The sequence below is a fragment of the Aspergillus tanneri genome (assembly GCF_003426965.1).
Source record: "Aspergillus tanneri strain NIH1004 chromosome Unknown AapTan_1_pilon_pilon_pilon, whole genome shotgun sequence".
NCBI classification, from domain to species: Eukaryota; Fungi; Ascomycota; class Eurotiomycetes; order Eurotiales; family Aspergillaceae; genus Aspergillus; species Aspergillus tanneri.
In genome coordinates, this window is record NW_022984628.1 from 325674 (window position 1) to 344272 (window position 18599).

Sequence of the window (18599 nt, forward strand, 5' to 3'; positions counted from 1 at the left end):
TGCAAAAGAGGACTTCTGGATCTGGGACTACCATAGCGACAATGACATGCGCACCGTACTGGGAGGCCCCTCCCAGCTGGACGAATCTGCCACCTGCTATCCATCCTCCTGGGTTCCAACCTATGCGGCAACGAAATGTCCAAATGGTTATACGAGGGCATGTCCGCCTGCCTCGCCCACAGGTCCAGTAACATGCTGTCCGACGTATGACCTCGCCATTCTAGTGTCAGCAGGCACCGGAAGTCGCTGACATCTATCATCACCCAGGGTCTATTCATTTTCCTGTGTGGATAATGCAAATAGTCAGCCTCATGGAAGTTGGTTCCCATGCATGATGAATTTCGCTACCTCCAGGGATGTGACTGTTACTCGCACCGACTTTGTCAGCAACAAGATTACCTTTCAGAAGACCCCGCTGAAAACGGATCTTCATCTTTTTGCAGTTGGTCTTGTCTATGCGACTCCGGTGGGTATTCCGACTTTATTTTCTGATTCAGGACCTTCAATCGCTGACGTTGTAAATATATAGACTGCGACCAACGCGGACTCCACGGCGACAGCAACAGAAACTACATCGTCTACCTCTACATCTACTTCGGAACCGAGCCGAACAGATGAATCCAGTATAAGCGGAGGCGCGGCCGCTGGGATAGGAATCGGATCCGCGGCAGGGGTCGTTTTCATAGCCATATTGGCGTGGTTCATATACCGTCGACGACAGGCTTCCCGGATTATGGCTTCCCGGGGGAACGAGTACAGAGGTGCTCAGTATGATATGAAAAGCCTACCAGGGTCCGCACATCCCCGGGAATTGGATGCGCAACGGCCAACACAGCAGTTTCTGGGAGAACTGGCGGGTTGATAGGTCTTGTATTGAAGTAGCATGTATTATTATAATTATTATATAACGATGAGAATTTGGTTGGGAATAATGGTACTTATTATATGCCCGGCTGTGGCAGTTTGAATACATGATATCTGTCGATAATAGGTCTGCGGACCTGGGTCATCCCTGGAATATGTGGACTGAACAAAGGTCTGATTTTCATAGTAAAAACTAAGTTTATACTCTGATCTAAACGCTAAGCATCATATCATTATAACGTACCATACACAACTATGGGTTTATCAAATACAATGTATTATATTGTTAATCCCGTCCCTTGCATTTTACTCAGGTCTAACATCCCCCCCTGGCTCGTAAGATCCACCAACTTCATCCCCATTTCCTCTAGGGAACCCCGACCCCTTCCGAATCCCTTCTGAGATAACCCGCATGTCGTTGCCGTGGACAGCGTCACGCCCTCACCTCCATACAACGTATCCAGCTCGATGGTCTCCAAGTGCGGAAACTCCCCCAGTAGACTACTCAGCACCGCCAGCCATCCTGTCGACAGACCCGTTACACCCGATAGATCGAGCCGTCGCAGACTCAGTCGCGATGCGCAGAGAATACGCAGTAGATCATCCGCCTGAATTGTAGTAAATGCCAAGGTGAGTCTCTCAAGCATGCCTGGCAGTGTCTCGGATCTGGCAAGCTCGGCGAAGAATTCCATCGCCAGGTCTGACGGACCCAGACTGAGATAGAGTTTGCGAAGCGCAGGCCCATGGAGGATTAAATCAAGAAGAAAGGAGAAATTGTACGGCGTGAGTTCATGCTCCAAATGTAAGTTCTCCAACTGCATCCAGGATGCTCGGAACCCGGCATTGCCGATTAGATGTTTCGGTAGGCGTTTGATGTCCATTGTCTCCGACGTGTAGTTCATTCCTTTACCGTACCAGAAGAGTTTGATCGGTAGGGATGCATCGGCGATAATGTCCCAGAGGATATATGCGACGTCATCCGGGACGAGATGGTCATCCCGTGAGGGTTCTGTCTCGGAGGGTTCAGGTTCGGGGCTTGGGATCGGCGAGATAATGAACGATCGGCAGTTGACCAGTCGGTGGACAAGATCATCGCGAAAGCGTCGGATGGATGATATATCCCTTGGATTGCGCAAGTGGCCTGCCGCGGTCCGGTGCCACGGTCTGTCCCGACCGAGATATGGCTCCGGAGCCATGACGACGAGTCGCTGGACATATTGGCGCATGATATGGTTCTGAGAGATGGCATGCAGGTGGTTGAGACTGGTATCGGAAAAGTCAAGGTAGACTTCAACGTATCGTTGGGCGAAGCGATGAATGGTGCGGTGGTATGTGTGGCAGCAGGTGCCGACGAGGGCCGCTAGATCCGGGGTGGGGAGCTCGTCGCAGATCATCTCGAAAATCTCGAGGGGAAGAGAGGGCAACGAGGATTGAGCCATTGTATATTCGGAGAGTTGATTGAGCAAACTAAGGCATGGGATATTGAGCACATCGCGGGAACGGTGGTCATAAAGGACGTGCAACAGGGTCCCTACCATGTACCTTGGAGGCACGCCACCAGGGTGGATGGTGATCACTAAGATAGGGTCATTGCTGGCTGATAGTGTCTTTGTGATCCTCATTGATTATCTGAAAACATCAGGGTAATAATACAGAATATGTTGTTGTACAACTCTGGCCTTATCTGGATGAATTTCCGGATCGTGCCGAAGCCATCCAATATCTTCAATTGACTCATTTTGATTTATACGGTATCGAACGACAAAATATATGGATAATGGATTAAATATTCCAATATAAGTAATTAAAAACAGCTTAATAAAAATAAGACCAATTATAAAGAATTATAACTGGCCACATAGTGAGTCTGAAAGAGCTGAAAATGCAAGTCATGGCAAACAAACTGATAACTCCGAAGACTAAGGATCGCCTCGGACCTACGCAGTACGTTTCAACTATTACTAAAAGGACAGCTCCTCCAACTTTCAAATCAAGCTCAGTCATTTCAGGGACGGTCCGCGGCGGAGTCCGGAGTCTTGAGTAGCACGTCTACATTGGATTCTACGGTGACAGTGGAGGGTTCGACCGATCTTAGGCTAGGATTCAATCTACGTGGTGACTCACATCTTCAACTCAATCACTACTACAAACTCCCGAAACAAGACCAATCAACACTCACTCTTGCTGTCTTGATTGTTGGCTGAGGAATTAATCTACAGCACCGTCGGCCTGCGATACTCACCGGCAATTCCTTTTTGTGCCAAGAACCACTAGAGACGAGCTAAGACAGTGGAGCTGCTGAGACGGCAGAGTTTGCCAGAACCTGAGGGGATTGTTCAAAGTTATAGTGATCAAATATCTGTTCATATCTATGTCTCTTCGGCGATGTTGGGAAAAATATGTTTTTTTCCGAATGCAGGACTTTAAAAAGCAAGAAGATGCATTTGTTTACTCCACACAATCCCGAGACCTCATAACTAATGGAGGCAATTCACGAACAGAGTGGACTCGTCTAAAGACTAGTCTCATCTGGAGACCTTTCCAAGCACGGAACACTCCGTACTTACTCCGTATGTAGCAAGCAATCAAAACATGTAGCTCAATATTCTCGCTCATGCAGATCGGGCAACCAGTGGGTCTATCCAACGAACTATTGAGATTCAGAACCAGACCAGCCCGACTAGCGAATGTCCCGGTAATTTAATTTATTTATATTTATTTATATTTATTTATTTAACCCGCACGATCTCCCCAGCTCAATTACAGCCAGTTCAGCTCCCACGATGCGTGTCCTCGGTCTCGTCACCGTCGCGTTTGCGGCCCTGTCCGCCGCCCAGCAATGGGGACCAGTGCCTGCGGCCAACAGCACCATGGTGCAGAAGCATATGCTCGCACGGTCGAATATAATCACGGTGGAGAAAAGACAGCGACAGGGTATACCTCTTGAACTATACCTATTTATTTTCCATACAAAGTCAATGGCTGACTGAATAGATCATGCATTCCGACATAACATGTCGTCTGTCGCGCGCGAAGCGGACGCCATTGTACGTGCCATTCGACAGGAGGAAATCGACCACTACTGGCGTCACTACGCGGAGCCCGGACATGAGGAAGACGAGCGGTTCGCGGGGATGATGTTCCCACTGGCTAAGCCGTGGGTAGCGGGGACAAAGCTGTGGCAGATAGTCAAGCGTATGCCAAAGGGGGCATTACTGCATGCGCATCTGACATCCATGCTGCCGTACGACGTGCTACTGGAGACGATCTTGCACACGGAGGGCATGGTGGTGAGTTCGTCGCACAGTCTCGATACCGAGGATGGTCGCGAAAACGCCACCATTGCCTTTTCCCATGTCAATACCACCGTGCCGAAAGGCGCGTCCATCGCTTCAGCGAACTACAAGGCTAACACGAATGTGCTGGTGACTGACGCGGTGGCAGATTTCCCGGGCGGTCAGAATAAATTCTTTGACTTCGCCAAATCCAAGATGGTGGTCTTGCCGGAGGACTCGGTCCAGCATGAGCTCGGGGTGGACGAGATCTGGCGCAAGTTCCAGGCTTTGTTCGACCCGGCGGGCACGATGTTGACCTACGAGCCGATAGTGCGCACATTCTACCAGCGGCTGTTCGAGCGACTGGTGGACGACGGGCTCAACTGGGTGGAGATCCGCGCCGGGGGTTCCAGCGGTAAGCTGGTGCATGAGGGCGATGAGGATCCGGACCCGGACTTGGACATCTGGTGGAAGGTGATGGAGGAAGAGCTGCAGCGGTTCCAGGCCACCGAGAAAGGGCGACGATTCTGGGGGGCACGAGTTATCTGGTCCGACTGGCGCGGCAATAACCAGGAATCACTCGTCAGAAGCATGAAAATTGCGCTACAGCGCAAGCAAAAGTTCCCCGAGCTGTTCAGCGGATACGATCTAGTGGCACAGGAGGATCTGGGTCGCACGCTGATGGACATGGCGCCGGAGCTACTCTGGTTCCAGGAGCAGACACAGCTGCTGAACGTCTCTGTGCCCTTCTTCTTCCACGCGGGCGAGACGCTGGGCGATGGCAACTCGACAGATCTGAACCTGGTGGACGCACTGGTGTTTGGCACGCGTCGTATCGGTCACGGCTTTTCCCTGTACAAGCACCCACATCTAATCGAGGAGGTCATCCAGAACGGAGTCATGGTCGAGGTGTGCCCCATCTCTAACGAGGTGTTGCGTCTCGCCACAGATATTCTACATCATCCGCTGCCGGCTATGGTAGCCCATGGTGTGCCCACGGCGATCAGCAACGACGATCCGGCGATGCTGGGACAAGACTCGGCGGGAGTCAGCTACGACTTTTACCAGGTGATCCAGGGGTTCGACAACATCGGGCTAGGGGGACTAGGGGCTCTGGCAGAGAACAGCGTTCGGTGGTCGCATTTTGAGGACCAGTCGGATGATGCATGGATCGAGGATATCGATCTGGGGGAGAACGGTGATGGCATTAAGGGACAGCGATTGCGAGAGTGGAAGCAGCAGTGGGAGGAGTTTTGCGAGTGGGTGGTCAAGGAGTATGGATCGTAGATTTTATCATGATCATGTTTGACGACCTGATTCAATGCCTTGAGGAATTAAATGAACTGTCAAAATTATTACACGGATTAATCTAATTCATTAGCATTATACAATGCCGTCAATGTATCTATTGCCTTCTAATAATGTACAAGTTTCAAGCTATATATTTTATTTTTGACTAGAATAGTAGACGTATTCCGTACAAGAACTTATTAATTCTACCTGATCGATACATTCACTATTATAGAACTCTTCTGCTACTTCTACTATTTACTAATTCCCTACTACTGTTAGTAAAGAGATAGAATATAGCTAAAGCCGAATCTCTGTCGCTCATTGTATAGAAAAGAGATGAAGTGTGATAATTTTAATAGTTGTAGTAACTTAGCGGACTAGTTACATGCAATATACACAAAATGCAATTTTATCCAAGGATCTGTTGGATAAAAACAGACCCAGTGCCAATATCCTAATGAGTCTCCCAGTCAATATGTGGAATACCCTGTCACCAACAGATCCAAGAACAAACTAAAACAACACTAGAGAACGCTAACGTAGACTAAAGGGAATTAAAGGAAATAAAAGGAACCAACAAAACGAACTTATTCAGCTCGTTAGATTTCACAACCCCATTTCCTCTTAATATCCCACATCATTGAAAAAAATGGAAAAATCCGATTCAATCAAGGTAGACAATATCCTCAAGCCTGTATTCTTCCTGCTGGCCGCTCGTCGAGGCGTCCACAATGATGTCAATTTCGTCGATAGCGACTACGTGATGCGCTACCAGGGCAAGTCAGGCGTCGATGCAATCAACCGCACGCCTTTCTGGAGACGATTCGTCTGGGGAGTGGGCACCGTGCCGAACAAGTATTCCCTCCGATGCTGTATAAGTGAGATGGGGCTAATCTTAGTAGTTCTATATGGCCAGAGGTCTTTTTTGTTTTTATCTTTGTCACTCTTATTTGTCGCTACATCGACTACCGAAGCGGAGGCGTCGAATACTTCAACGCTCGTCTCTGGCAACAATTTTCCATTGCCGGACTGGCCTCTCTCGTCGTGATCGTCCTCTTTATCGCTGCTCGTCGCTACGCCAAATACAAAGCGGCTACTGTCACCCCGTCGGAGTTCAATCCCACATCGTACCAGTATCGATTAGTGAACGCCATGAAGCTACGCGGACTGCAATATCGCGAGATCGTCACCGCAACACCGACTGAGATCCATTGTCACTGGAAGGAGAACTACGCGCTATGCGAGCGGTTTCACAATGAGGGTCTGGTGGATCCCTATGATAGTCGCTCTGTATATGATATTTCGGTGCGGTTCTACAGCAACGGGGTGGTCTATCTGGAGTTTCCTACCGATGAAACTTCCAAACCGAGGCCGGGGGTGGTCACGTCTTTGAACCCCTAGCATGTATTTGCTTTATTATATCACTTCCAGAGATGGGACCATCATATTTCATACATAAGACGTTCATCTGCACTGTGACGGAGCCTCTCCCATCCTTGATATATATCCTTGGAGACCATATCCTCCTGGGCCGACTGTATTTCCTCGATCGTATAGATCTACCACATTAGCAACCACAACCACTTTAATTCATTCACTATGCATATCGATATTAATCAATAGACGTACGTTCTGCTGATTCCTCACCTGGATAGTCACCCTACGACAGTCGTACAGACCCGACTGTTCCACAGCTCTGCGCAGCTCATCGAGCGCATAATCCCTCGCACCGAAATTATAAGGGACGTGCTACGGTCAGCGCCCGCTCCAACCACACCTAATTTAGTTTAGTGTTCGCCTGATGGGGCACACTTTTAGGGCATATTGCATCATTTTTACCACCCTCCACTCCACAGATATTTCCACCTGAGTATACGACACCGTATTCACAGGGTACGACTCGCGTTGACCCCACCATCTTTGGGCTTTCGAGGGCTGTGGACTCTCGGAGGACTCATACATCTTTTTATGAGACATGCTTGTGGAATGGCATATAACTTTTACTCCATACAAACCTTAATACGACGGTATACTAACTATCATGAAAATGCCAGGGCGAATTGAATACAGCCATTTGAGACTTGGGCTTGTTTCTCTTCCTTTTTTTTCCATTTTTCGTGCATTCACCTAGTAGGGCCGCTTTTTACATGGCCTGCAAAACACCGAAGTGCCAGGGAAAAGTAAATAGAAAGCATCAGATACGTGAAATCTGAAGTTCTATTAATAGTAGCAGTCTTACGTAGGTATAATAGAGGAGTCAAGGCAGGGCTATCGGACTGCAGGTACTAAGCAATGGGACGTCGACATGATATTCTGCAAGCGTGACAGGCCTATCGGGCACGAAGCAGGTGGATGAGAGGCAGTAGAAGAACCTGGTATTAAAGGGAGCATCTATATATCTCCTATTAATTTACACAACAAAATCTCCAAAATATGACAGACTCGCCACTACCTTAAGGTGTATTCAGGGCAGCACGCATATTGGCGCCACGCCTCATATTCCCAGAGTATATGAACAGCGAAGTTAGGAGGGCGACGATCTGATACGTATGGTCCAAGTAATTCAAACACAGACCGTACAGGTTAGTGGTTAGGCATCAGGAAGCATATTAGGCACGAGAAGAAACAGCACATATCCTAATTGAAGCTTCTTGGCCGTGTAAACCAATAAAGTACACGTAACTTACGCAAACCGCCAAGGATATGATATAGTATCAGCTGCTAAGAGCGACTCCGAGAAACAACACATGGCGGAACTAAAAGTTAAACATGATCAAACAAGTCGAAAGACCAGACCAAAATCTACTTGAAGCCCAGGACAGTGTCCGATTAAACTGAATGTAGAAGCAAGTAGGTCGCATCTGGGCCGCATGAAATCGTGCCTGACTGAAGTGATGTTAAATATAAGCACACCGCTAGTTGGTATGCCTTGTACATCAATGCCTTCTTTCCCGAATTTGGTATAGATAATCATCATGTCATGTTTAATGCAGGCTGCCATTGAATTGCGCTCCTTAGCTAGCCACAGCATACCTTCTAATACCCCTTTGGTAATATTTTACCTTTTTTCGTGTTGTTGCCTTATAAATATGTTCTCACTGCCGCACTCTTCAGTCTAATTCCCATGGGTCTTCAAGTATCAACTGACCATGCGGCACGGTATTTTTTTCCTGTTGAACCTATTCGCTGGCCTTGCGGTAGCCAACTCTGATGGTGCATGTCCTGAATGCGCGGGGATATACAAGGGGCACTGCAAAGAGAAGAATACTGGTCCAATAAAGCTACTCATAGGCAATGGTGGAGCTGGTCAAAGTGGTCTTGTGGGAGGCAATTGATCCATCCATTCTTATAATCATAGTTATACTGCTAATTAGCCAATAGCGCTCGCCGATAGTTTTATCAACAGCAAAATCAAAGACTGCGATGATCCAAAAGTCTTCAGAGTCGGTTGGGTAAAAGGGGACACCACGCAAACAATCAACAATCTCAAAGAGCATAAGATAGATATCGGAATAACATACCACCAGGTGGCCGAGCAAAACGCCATTGGCGGGGGTTTTGCAAAAGGATGCAACTATGAAAGAGACGACAAAGAAGATCACAAGAAATGTTACCAAAAGCCTTGCTTCGATAGTTGCACAAATCCAGTGGAAAGGCCCTGTTCTACGTTTACTGACCACTTCTACCTGGTCGGACCTAAAGAGAATCCTGCAAAAATTGATCCCTCCAAGGACGATATCACGACCACGTTCAGGAAGATATATGAGGCAGGCGAGAGGGGCGAGGTTCGCTTCCTCACTCGATTTGATAAATCTGCGACCAACATCAAGGACTCAGAGATGTGGATTGGTATTGGGCAGGTATGTATCTCTTATTTTTCTACCCATGTCTGCCGGCTAATTGGAAAATCACGGTAGGTTCCTTGGGCACAGGTCTACTCAGACTGGTACCACCAATATATTGCTTTCCCGGTTGAAGCGTTGACGGAAGCCATTAAACAGGGGGAATATACCATCACTGATCGCGGAACTTTCCTCACACTAATGAGTTCGTCTAAGGATCTCACGGATAATACTACGATTTATCGCAAAGGGGAAAACTGCGGTGACCCGCTGCTCAACCCGGCCGACATAATAGTCTCAGGCCAACCTCTGGATTCCCACAAGCCATATATGGATGATTTTGTGAGATGGGTCCATGACAGTGACGGACAGGCAGTTATTCGAAACTACATTAAACCACCACAGAAATATTGCTTCTATAATGGGTTCGACCTTGATCTTAAGGGTAACTGCACGTGGGACTTGGATGCTCCTGACATTGTTGTAGGAGATGGCTTGTGAGGACGCAAAACGAAGTTTCAAAGCACGTACAGAGTAACTTAAAATTACATCAAAATTTCTATGATATAGTATGTAGTAGGGCTATTCTCTTTAGATATCTATATCTGTCGCATAACTATTTATGGCAATAGGCTTACCACAGATATTACCATTATACCGGTATTGATCCAAGTTAACCACCTTCTGTATTTTTAACAATTTTTTTTTAGCTCTTTCTATAAATCTTAGCCTACTTTGTATAACTATGATCGCTAATACCAACAATAGTCTGGAACGGACAAGGTACAGCCACACCGCGCTCGCTAATGCCACATTTTCCATCCATCTGCACTCTCCTACTTTGAATTAGTCTCTTCGAAAATAGCTTTAAGGCATCTGTCAAATCACGTGCGATTCGCTTATTGATATTTGGTAGGTGTTTCAGACTTCTAGGCAGATCTCTACTATTTCTATTAATAGGCTCTAACTATCGCCTGGCATTATCGCTGGCAAAGGTGCTGTAAGCCTGTTGCCTATGAAATACAATTTGAAGGTATACCTATTTGTTATGCGTGGGGTCGGCAACGAGCCGAATGGCGCGCTATGGTACGAATGGGAGTATCTATATGGGAGGGAAGATAGGACCATGTATATTGCAGAACTAATCGCTGACCTTCAAGAGTTCAGGCCCGAGGGTGCGAATATAAACACTTCGCACCTGAGTAAGCCCGTATCTATAGTTAGTTAGTTATCGTCCGTGCCTAACACTGTTGTTACAGAAACACTATGATCCGCCCGACCTGGCGGTGCGGAGTTATCTGACGATCCATTCTACCCCTCAATCCTTTAGTTGACGTGGACCATAAAAATACGCGTATTTGCAAGTATCGATCCTCCACAGAATTAAGCCTCTGATTTAACTAAACTACCAAAAGATCTCGCTTTATAAAGGCGAAGTAGACAAACGAAGAATGTAAACCAATTAATATAGGAAGTATAAGCGATCCGACGATGTTGTATCATCAACAACGTTTGACCGAGAAAGTGGCTGAATAATCAAGACTACCATAACTTATTGTGGACAGTTGAACACCTTAAGGTTGAGCACAGAGCACCTTAGAGAGGAATGTAAGAGACTCAGTTGGTTGAGATACTGTGATTCCTGGCGTTTCCACAGATAACATCGACTTCCTAGTTAGGGTAAAGGATGGCCTGTAGCTGATCCATAACTCCTTGCGTATCACTTACCTGAATTCCACAACACTTATCAAGTTAGTAGTTGAAGTAACTTGATCATGTGGGCATGTGATCGCGTGGTTCAGATAGCAACTGACACTAACACATCGCAGTATCATACCGAGGTTGATTTACTTTGCATACGCATGCCTTTGTGGCGAAGCCAGTGTATCCTGGCACTTCATACCTAGGATGTAACAAGTTCATAGAATTTTGACGAATGGATTAGCCATTGATCCGGACAATCTACAGATCACGGATCATGTTTCAGATAATCTCGTATCAGACCGTTGCATACTCCACAATGACATATTCCGAGCTCTCACTTGGCAGGGTTCATCGATCGTTTCAGAGGGGTAGTGGATACTGGGATCGGTATGGGGAGCCGTCGGAATTTCCGACCAGTGATAATTTGATTGATGCCAAGACTATCTACCGTAACTCATAGATGGACTATATTTAGTATACCAAACTGCTGACATCCGACGACACGAACAATCAGTAGTTCAGTCCTAGCACTGATGAAGTAAATGCGGGGTTACTCCGCCATTCCATGATCATGGATCAAGCAGGCAGCTACGATATACCAGAGGATGATTAGCCTGGTAGAATAAACTAGGCAGCGGACAAGAAACCAAGGCGAATTACAAGAACGGTAAGACGGCTAATGTTAAACCCGGCAGCTAGCCCCAATATGGACACCACGGTGATTGGGTCGGCAGCTATCTCAGGTCAATTTCATCATTTTGGGAAGTCACATCATGACTGCGGTCGATTGTATTGACGGAGAATATATTATATAACAATGGATATATTTAGTTATTGAATCAGTTCTCTAGGAGAGCGGCAGAATGTTAGGTAGGCTCTGCACCAGAGCAGAATAGTCTCTTTAACCGACGAACAATCCCAGTTGACCCCAGAACTATGCCTACTGCGAACAGCGTGATAAGCAGCCATCGGCGTTGCCATGCAAGCTCCTGCAGGCGATTCTGAACGAAGAACGTTTGTTCGGTCTGGTGTCGACGGACCGCGACGAGCTGTGAAAACGTTGACCAGAACGACCCCACAAATATCTCCGTTTGCACCATCGTAGCAGCCTCGATTATCGGCCAATATGCTGCTATCCGCCACTCTGTCTCTGTATGGGGATATGCGTCTTGGATAGCCGCCTTGCATGTTTGAGTCATCTCCATGAAATGGGCTCTCGGACCGAGTAGTCGGACTAGCTCCAATACTGTAGAATGCCGCCGGTCATCCGTAGCAATGATGACGGGCTGCTTATCGTTGTTCTGTACACGCATAATATTCTGGTACAAATATGATCCTGTCCAGGCACATTTGGAATAGATGTACTTCAGGACTGGGACCTCGTTTGTATGGCATGCATCGTCTTGACCAAATGATAGATCAGACGGCCACATGCGTAAATGCATGGCTATAGCATGTGGCACGACATCCGGGAGGATGCTGTCAACACACTTCTGGAGGGGACGGGCAAGCTGGAACTGACGGGCCGCGGAACGCCATGGACTCGAAGTGAATGGAAGAATGAAAGCTTCAAGGGTGAATCGGATGGCGCTCCATTTCCAGTAGGACTCAGTAGATGCAGAAGCCTGAATTACACAGTCCGGCGATTCAGTGATTTCTCTGTAGTACCGAACGCGTCGGGTGGAGTTCACGTTGTTTGTCACATCAGACCACCGTAGGGGATCGGTCTCGTAACCCAAAGCTTGCAAACCGACTTCGTCGAATATATCAGTGATTGGGATAATCTGTTCTTCCTGCACACCCCGCACAGCTGGACAGGTGACGCCTGGAGAAAGAAGCTTGCGAGATGGAAGTGGATTATGGACAGCAGACGCGAGGTGTAAAATGAATTGGTTGTTGAAATATGCAAACCCCGGTGTTTCCCACTGCTCGTCAGGAAGGGCAAAGGGGTCAGAAGGGTTGCTGTTTATGGCGGGACGGGACTGTTTAGAGGACTTACTGTGAAATATTTGGTGATGTGTATCTCTCCTGAGAGATGTAGTCTCGTTGCACTATATAATAGGAGGCTTTGGAAAATCAGAATGGCTCCCAGAAGAACCAAACGAGTCTTCCTTCTTGGAAATAAGGAGCTAACTCTTGATGCCATCATGAAAACTCTTGCTATCTGGCATGCACAACGAGTATGCCAGTAAATGAGTTCAGGTGCCGGTATGCTCCATATTCTGTGCAGTTAGAGGAGTTATTGGGGACGCGGGACACTTCTCCTTGACCTCTAGGGCAACACGGCCTTGACTACTACTCGCTAGATGCTCTAAACTAGTCCCACAGATAATGCTACGTTACCCGAGGAAACCCGTACATCCAGAAATTTTTGATAGGCAGTAATGCCTTTGCTTATGGAGCGTCACTAGCGCTCTAGCCAGGGTTTTGTCCCGTATCCGAAGTGGAGTGTGAGCTGAGAGATAGGTCCATCATGCCTGATGTTTGGGTCGGTGGGCCGGTACTTTACTCTAATTCAAATGTTATCCGATGGTGGATAGAATAGGCAGCCATGGACAAGTTGAAAAAAGACCTATGGGACTGTTTTCCTCGCAAGAAATAGTAGAGTGCTAATCTCAACCGGGTCGGTTGAAGTTCACAGCTCCATGACCCATATGCTCTATTTATTGGATACTTCAGCGCTCTAACCATCCCAGCTCAGCGTTACATTGGTTCAGGCATCAGGACAGCACACCTTATTAGCTTAGCGCTCCTATTCTTCAAAGAAAGGGGATACACATCGTTGGCCTCGCGTCCGACCAACACAGCTAGTATTAGCAGAGAGTCCATCTGCCATCGTAGTCCTTCCAGTATATCAGGAGATGGTAGCCATCCTCTTAAGGCAAATCCTCACGAAGATTCAACAATATCAGTAGTATTTCGCAGCATGGCAGATCCAGTAATATACAGCCGAGTCTGTAGCATATTCACGAGGAATCTTCTCAGCCGAACCCCAGTTGATTCATAAATATAGCGCTGCTCATTGGCCCTGGACAGGATGCTATTGTGACTAATAAATAGGTAGCAACCTAGGTTTTACGGGTTCCACAGGTACCGTACAGATATAGGGGAAGAAACAGTTTTATTTTTCCAGAAATGTTGCCGTAATACAGTTCAACCCCCCTCTGCTTTACTTGTGTTTCGCACCCTATACGCTATATTCCTTTTGACGAGCTCCTCAACTAAATCCTTTAATTATGAGGCCCTCTCAGTTTATTTATCCCTTTTTTTTCATATGGCTGACTTTGTTACTCGCATACTGTACTGTCTCGGCTATTCAGTTAGATGTGCACAATGACGGTAAGTGAGCTTGTTAACCGCCTTTTTTCGTTGCCGATTTTTGATCCAGACACCAAATAGAATCATTAAAAAATGCAGCCAGCACGGCGGCGTACGGGATGATGCAATATTACCATGGCAATGAGTCCGGACAAACCCCTGGAACCCTGGACGGAACGTGGTGGGAAGCGGGCGCAATGTTTATGACACTGGTTCAGTATTGGAGTGTCACTGGGGACACCTCGAATAATGCAGCTGTAACACAGGGGCTTCAATGGCAGAGAGGAGACGGAAATGACTACCTACCTTCCAATAGTAGTCTTTACCTGGTATGTACTACTATACAACCATGATATTCTTGCGCAGGGACATCCAATTGACCGAGCTTTATTTTGCGACAGGGAAACGATGACCAAATGTTCTGGGGACTCGCCGCCATGACAGGCGCAGAGACGAAATTTCCGGATGTCTCTAATGGACCGTCGTGGTTGTCTCTCGCCCAAGGAGTGTTCAATAATCAAGTCAGAAGATGGGACACCCAAACCTGTCACGGTGGAATGCATTGGCAGATCCACACATGGCAGAAAGGGTACCAACTGAAAAACTCCATTTCAAATGGAGGACTATTCCAGCTCGCAGCTCGGTTAGCTCGGTATACAGGGAATCAAACCTATGCAGATTGGGCCACTAAGATCTGGGACTGGGCGGCCACTACACCTCTGTTGAATATAGAAACATGGAATGTTGCCGATACAACGAATGCAGATCACGATTGTAAGGACCAAGGAAATGATCAGTGGACATATAATTATGGCACATTTCTTAGCGGGGCAGCATATATGTATAACTTTGTGAGTGGCTTCCTTGACATCGTAACACTACACGCGATCTCTCCCTACCGGTGGCAGAAAAGAGAGGCCTTGCTAAAGCCCATGTATAGACAAACGGGGATCAGAAATGGCTTACTGGTGTTAATGGCCTGCTCAACATGTCGCTCCGAAATTTCTTCCCGCAGCAATATAATGATGGCTTGATCATGTCAGAAGTTGCATGCGAGCCTATTGAGAGCTGTGATCGCAACCAGATGTGTTTCAAGGGCTTCCTATCTGTCTGGATGGCGTTTACTTCTAAACTGGTTCCATCTACTGCTTCCCGAATTCTCCCCAAGCTTCAAGGATCGGCAGAAGCTGCAGCAAAGCAGTGCTCTGGAGGGGCTGATAAAACTGTCTGCGGAGTGCGATGGTATCAAGATACTTGGGATGGAAAGGCGGGGCTGGAGGAGCAGATGAGTGCACTGAGTGTGTTTACAGCAAATATTATGCTTCAGTCAACCAAGGGCCCTGTAACCTCCAAGACTGGAGGTGTGAGCAAGAGTGATCCCAATGCAGGGACGGGACAAAGTTCAGAATCGGATGACCCGTTATCAGAATTACCACCAATAACCACCAAAGACCGAGTTGGAGCATGGATATTGACTATAATTATTGGGGTAACGTGGATTGCTATGGTGCTCTGGGTTGCTTGGGGCCATTGAAATTCGGTTGCCTGGAAGAACCTATTACGCGACGATCAATTTGTGTACATTTACCTGGTAATAAGAGAAGGACAAACGAGATGGGGAGGCTTCGGTCTTCGCCGATCCTTCATCGCAGGACGGATCATTAGTAGAGTCCTGGCTTGGGTATCGACGGCGACGTTGAATGGAAACTTTTTTTTTTCTGGCTTAGTTAGTTCTCAGTAATAAGGTTGAGACAATAGATTTGTTTGAACCCCAGGGCTCTCCACAATCCTCTCTTCTCCCTGGGCATTGAGGCACCCTATATCTTTCAGTATAATTTCCTGTCATGACATTGGTTCTGCTGCCCACTCTTTCCACAATCGAAAATAGAAGTTAGACCCTTCCGGTTCGCCCCACCTCGGTGTTCCGGGGCTTAATTTCCATCCGAGCCGGGACACCCGTTGACCAAGGAAAGGCTTGGCAAACTCTTGAGCTGGAGCCAAGAGGTCAACGTCAGACGCGAAGGAATGCCAACTAATTATGTTAATCGTTATCCACCAATTACTAGGTATAATTTTATGTGCATTATATCCCTCTCCTTGGCACGGAGCACGAAGTTATATAAAGTACAATCTGCCTATAATTTTGCATGATTCTTGTATTGATTGGCAGTACTTTACTGTCTTCGTGAACTCTATAGTACTGTTCCCTCATTTTACTTGTCTCTTTTGGTAGTCAAATTAGTTTTTTCTACAAGGACCCGAGAAGACAAAGTGTCACCAAATCACTGCTTTGTTTGTTGAATGAATGGTTTTTCTGATCAAGCACTCTCCGAAATATCTGGGGAGTAGTATACCAACCACACCCCTTGTTCTTCCGACACCCCAAACTTCCTAGTTGAGTAAAGCTGACGGCCTACACTACTCCGTACAGCCTAATCGATTCCTGATAGGGCAGCGTGATATCGCGTGGTCTATATAATTTGTTGGAGCGATTGCTTGTTCTATTGAATGGGTGGCCGGGTGGCCGCTACTAGTTAACTACTTGTCAAATAATATGGCCTTTGGTGGACCAGAATCATGTGACTAGATAGGGTAAAAACCTCCGCGGAGCACACAACGAAAACAACAAGAGGAATCAACATAATCAAGAAGAGCCCAACCAGCTCAATTCATTCAAATAAGACCTTTTTACCAATCGTACTCTATTTCCTCTTCGGGATTAGCCGTATATCTGACACTACTAAGAACTAGCTTACATAAATGATGACTAAGCGAGGTCGAACAGGGCGCCCCCATGTATGGCGGTACGCTCCGACATATCCAATGTCTCTCAGAGGGGTTGGGCAGAATATCCTTCTGAATACAATCAATTCAGACCCCCCAGAAAATCAAACAGTACTTTACAGCCTGCTGCTAAATCAGTCTATCACCTAAACACTCTTTGACTTTGTTTTAATAAAAGCTGATCTGCGCTAGTACCTATACGGCTAGGCCAGGAATAATTTTTGCTAATAAGTTTTTTGTAATGGTACTAAATGGTGAACAAATTAATACCGTATGTATTGAAATTACTGCACAAGGCAGGTTTTGTCTACACTCTTGTTGGCTCTCCATCCATATCAAATACCGATAACATTAATAAAAAAAATAAAATGGCACCAAGGCTCGAAGAACAAAAATTAAACTTATTTGTGATATGTTAAACAGCGGCCAAAAAATATCTGTTATTGCCAGCACAACTCATTGTAACCAGGAAGCAGTTTATTATATCCGATCAAAACTTGAGCACTTTGGAAGTGCCAGAGCCATTCCAATTCGTGCTGGACGACGGCCTCTTATTACACTTCATATGCTGGAGGTTCTTTATGATTACCTTCTGGAAAATTTTGCATTGCACTTAAATGAAATGGAAATCTCCTTATGGGATGAATTCAATTTTAACGTGTAGTATTAAGGTCCTTGTGATGATCCTGTACACCTTGGTAAAATGGATAGATTCTATCTAAGGTGGCGATCTAACAAAACATCAAACGTAGAGAAGGAAGGAAGGAAGGAAGAAAGAATTCTATCGTACAGGAAATGTGGGAATTCTCTACATTGTGGGATCAACAGTGAATAAAGCAGACTTGGTGCCTCAGGCAGGGTTCGACCTAGGTCCTGACAGTCCTCTCCTCAATTGGTTGGTTAAAAAGATACCTCCACAAATGCAAAAGAGTGTAACCGGGAATTGCGGGATCAGTACTTCCATGTATCCAAGTTCCATTCATATGAGCTAGCCTTCGTGGATGAGTCTGGATGTGATAAACGGGTCGGATTTAGATAAGTATGGTCTCCCCTGGACGGAACACCACTCCAGGTATTTCAAGTTTCATTGCGATTGGCATTACCAGATTTTGCCCGCATATGCCCAAGATGGCATGATTCTCTATCGTATCTTTCAGTGTTCCACTCATGCTACTATATTTGAAGATTCTATGGAGCCATCTCCTCCAGCACTTTGGACAGTACGCGGCTGAAAAGTTTGTTCTTGTTATGGACAACGCGCCCTTCATTGCTCCCATCTTCCATAATAAATTGGCTCTGGAAGGTGCCATCTGGTATGGTATGGTACTATGGTATTCTAGGGTATTTATTCCATTTGGGCACATTGATATCTATATGGCAACATTGATTACTAGTTTGCTGTCACGGACCTGACCTTGCTATATAGTACGCAGTACTTAGTGACTGTTCGGTCATCGATTTACGCCTTTTGGCTGTGGTGTAGTGGTAAAGCTCAGTACCACCACGCAGTCGGACTTAG

General features: G+C 46.6%; 8 protein-coding genes across 8 annotated transcripts; 5 read left to right on the top strand and 3 right to left on the bottom strand.

Moving 5' to 3' along the window:
* Positions 1-334: 334 nt before the first annotated feature.
* Positions 335-862, top strand: ATNIH1004_002171 (uncharacterized protein; the record flags this gene model as incomplete). The annotated part of the gene is made up of 2 exons (XM_033566866.1): positions 335-466; positions 530-862. The coding sequence occupies 2 exons, from the start codon at positions 335-337 to the stop codon at positions 860-862; spliced, it is 465 nt and encodes a 154-aa protein (XP_033428861.1).
* A 280-nt stretch (positions 863-1142) lies between these two features.
* Positions 1143-2486, bottom strand: ATNIH1004_002172 (uncharacterized protein; the record flags this gene model as incomplete). Its single annotated transcript, XM_033566867.1, has 1 exon — positions 1143-2486. One exon carries the CDS (start codon positions 2484-2486, stop codon positions 1143-1145), a length of 1344 nt encoding a protein of 447 aa, XP_033428862.1.
* Positions 2487-3647: 1161 nt separating this feature from the next.
* On the top strand, positions 3648-5426 carry ATNIH1004_002173 (uncharacterized protein; the record flags this gene model as incomplete). The annotated part of the gene is made up of 2 exons (XM_033566868.1): positions 3648-3798; positions 3859-5426. 2 exons carry the CDS (start codon positions 3648-3650, stop codon positions 5424-5426), a joined length of 1719 nt encoding a protein of 572 aa, XP_033428863.1.
* Positions 5427-6081: 655 nt separating this feature from the next.
* ATNIH1004_002174 (uncharacterized protein) lies at positions 6082-6833 on the top strand (the record flags this gene model as incomplete). The annotated part of the gene is made up of 2 exons (XM_033566869.1): positions 6082-6287; positions 6335-6833. 2 exons carry the CDS (start codon positions 6082-6084, stop codon positions 6831-6833), a joined length of 705 nt encoding a protein of 234 aa, XP_033428864.1.
* A 41-nt stretch (positions 6834-6874) lies between these two features.
* Positions 6875-7409, bottom strand: ATNIH1004_002175 (uncharacterized protein; the record flags this gene model as incomplete). Its single annotated transcript, XM_033566870.1, has 3 exons — positions 6875-6991; positions 7062-7181; positions 7245-7409. 3 exons carry the CDS (start codon positions 7407-7409, stop codon positions 6875-6877), a joined length of 402 nt encoding a protein of 133 aa, XP_033428865.1.
* A 1172-nt stretch (positions 7410-8581) lies between these two features.
* Positions 8582-9775, top strand: ATNIH1004_002176 (uncharacterized protein; the record flags this gene model as incomplete). Its single annotated transcript, XM_033566871.1, has 3 exons — positions 8582-8645; positions 8814-9292; positions 9350-9775. 3 exons carry the CDS (start codon positions 8582-8584, stop codon positions 9773-9775), a joined length of 969 nt encoding a protein of 322 aa, XP_033428866.1.
* A 2069-nt stretch (positions 9776-11844) lies between these two features.
* Positions 11845-13807, bottom strand: ATNIH1004_002177 (uncharacterized protein; the record flags this gene model as incomplete). The annotated part of the gene is made up of 2 exons (XM_033566872.1): positions 11845-12976; positions 13713-13807. The coding sequence occupies 2 exons, from the start codon at positions 13805-13807 to the stop codon at positions 11845-11847; spliced, it is 1227 nt and encodes a 408-aa protein (XP_033428867.1).
* Positions 13808-15037: 1230 nt separating this feature from the next.
* Positions 15038-15830, top strand: ATNIH1004_002178 (glycoside hydrolase family 76 protein; the record flags this gene model as incomplete). Its single annotated transcript, XM_033566873.1, has 2 exons — positions 15038-15070; positions 15237-15830. The coding sequence occupies 2 exons, from the start codon at positions 15038-15040 to the stop codon at positions 15828-15830; spliced, it is 627 nt and encodes a 208-aa protein (XP_033428868.1).
* Positions 15831-18599: the final 2769 nt, after the last annotated feature.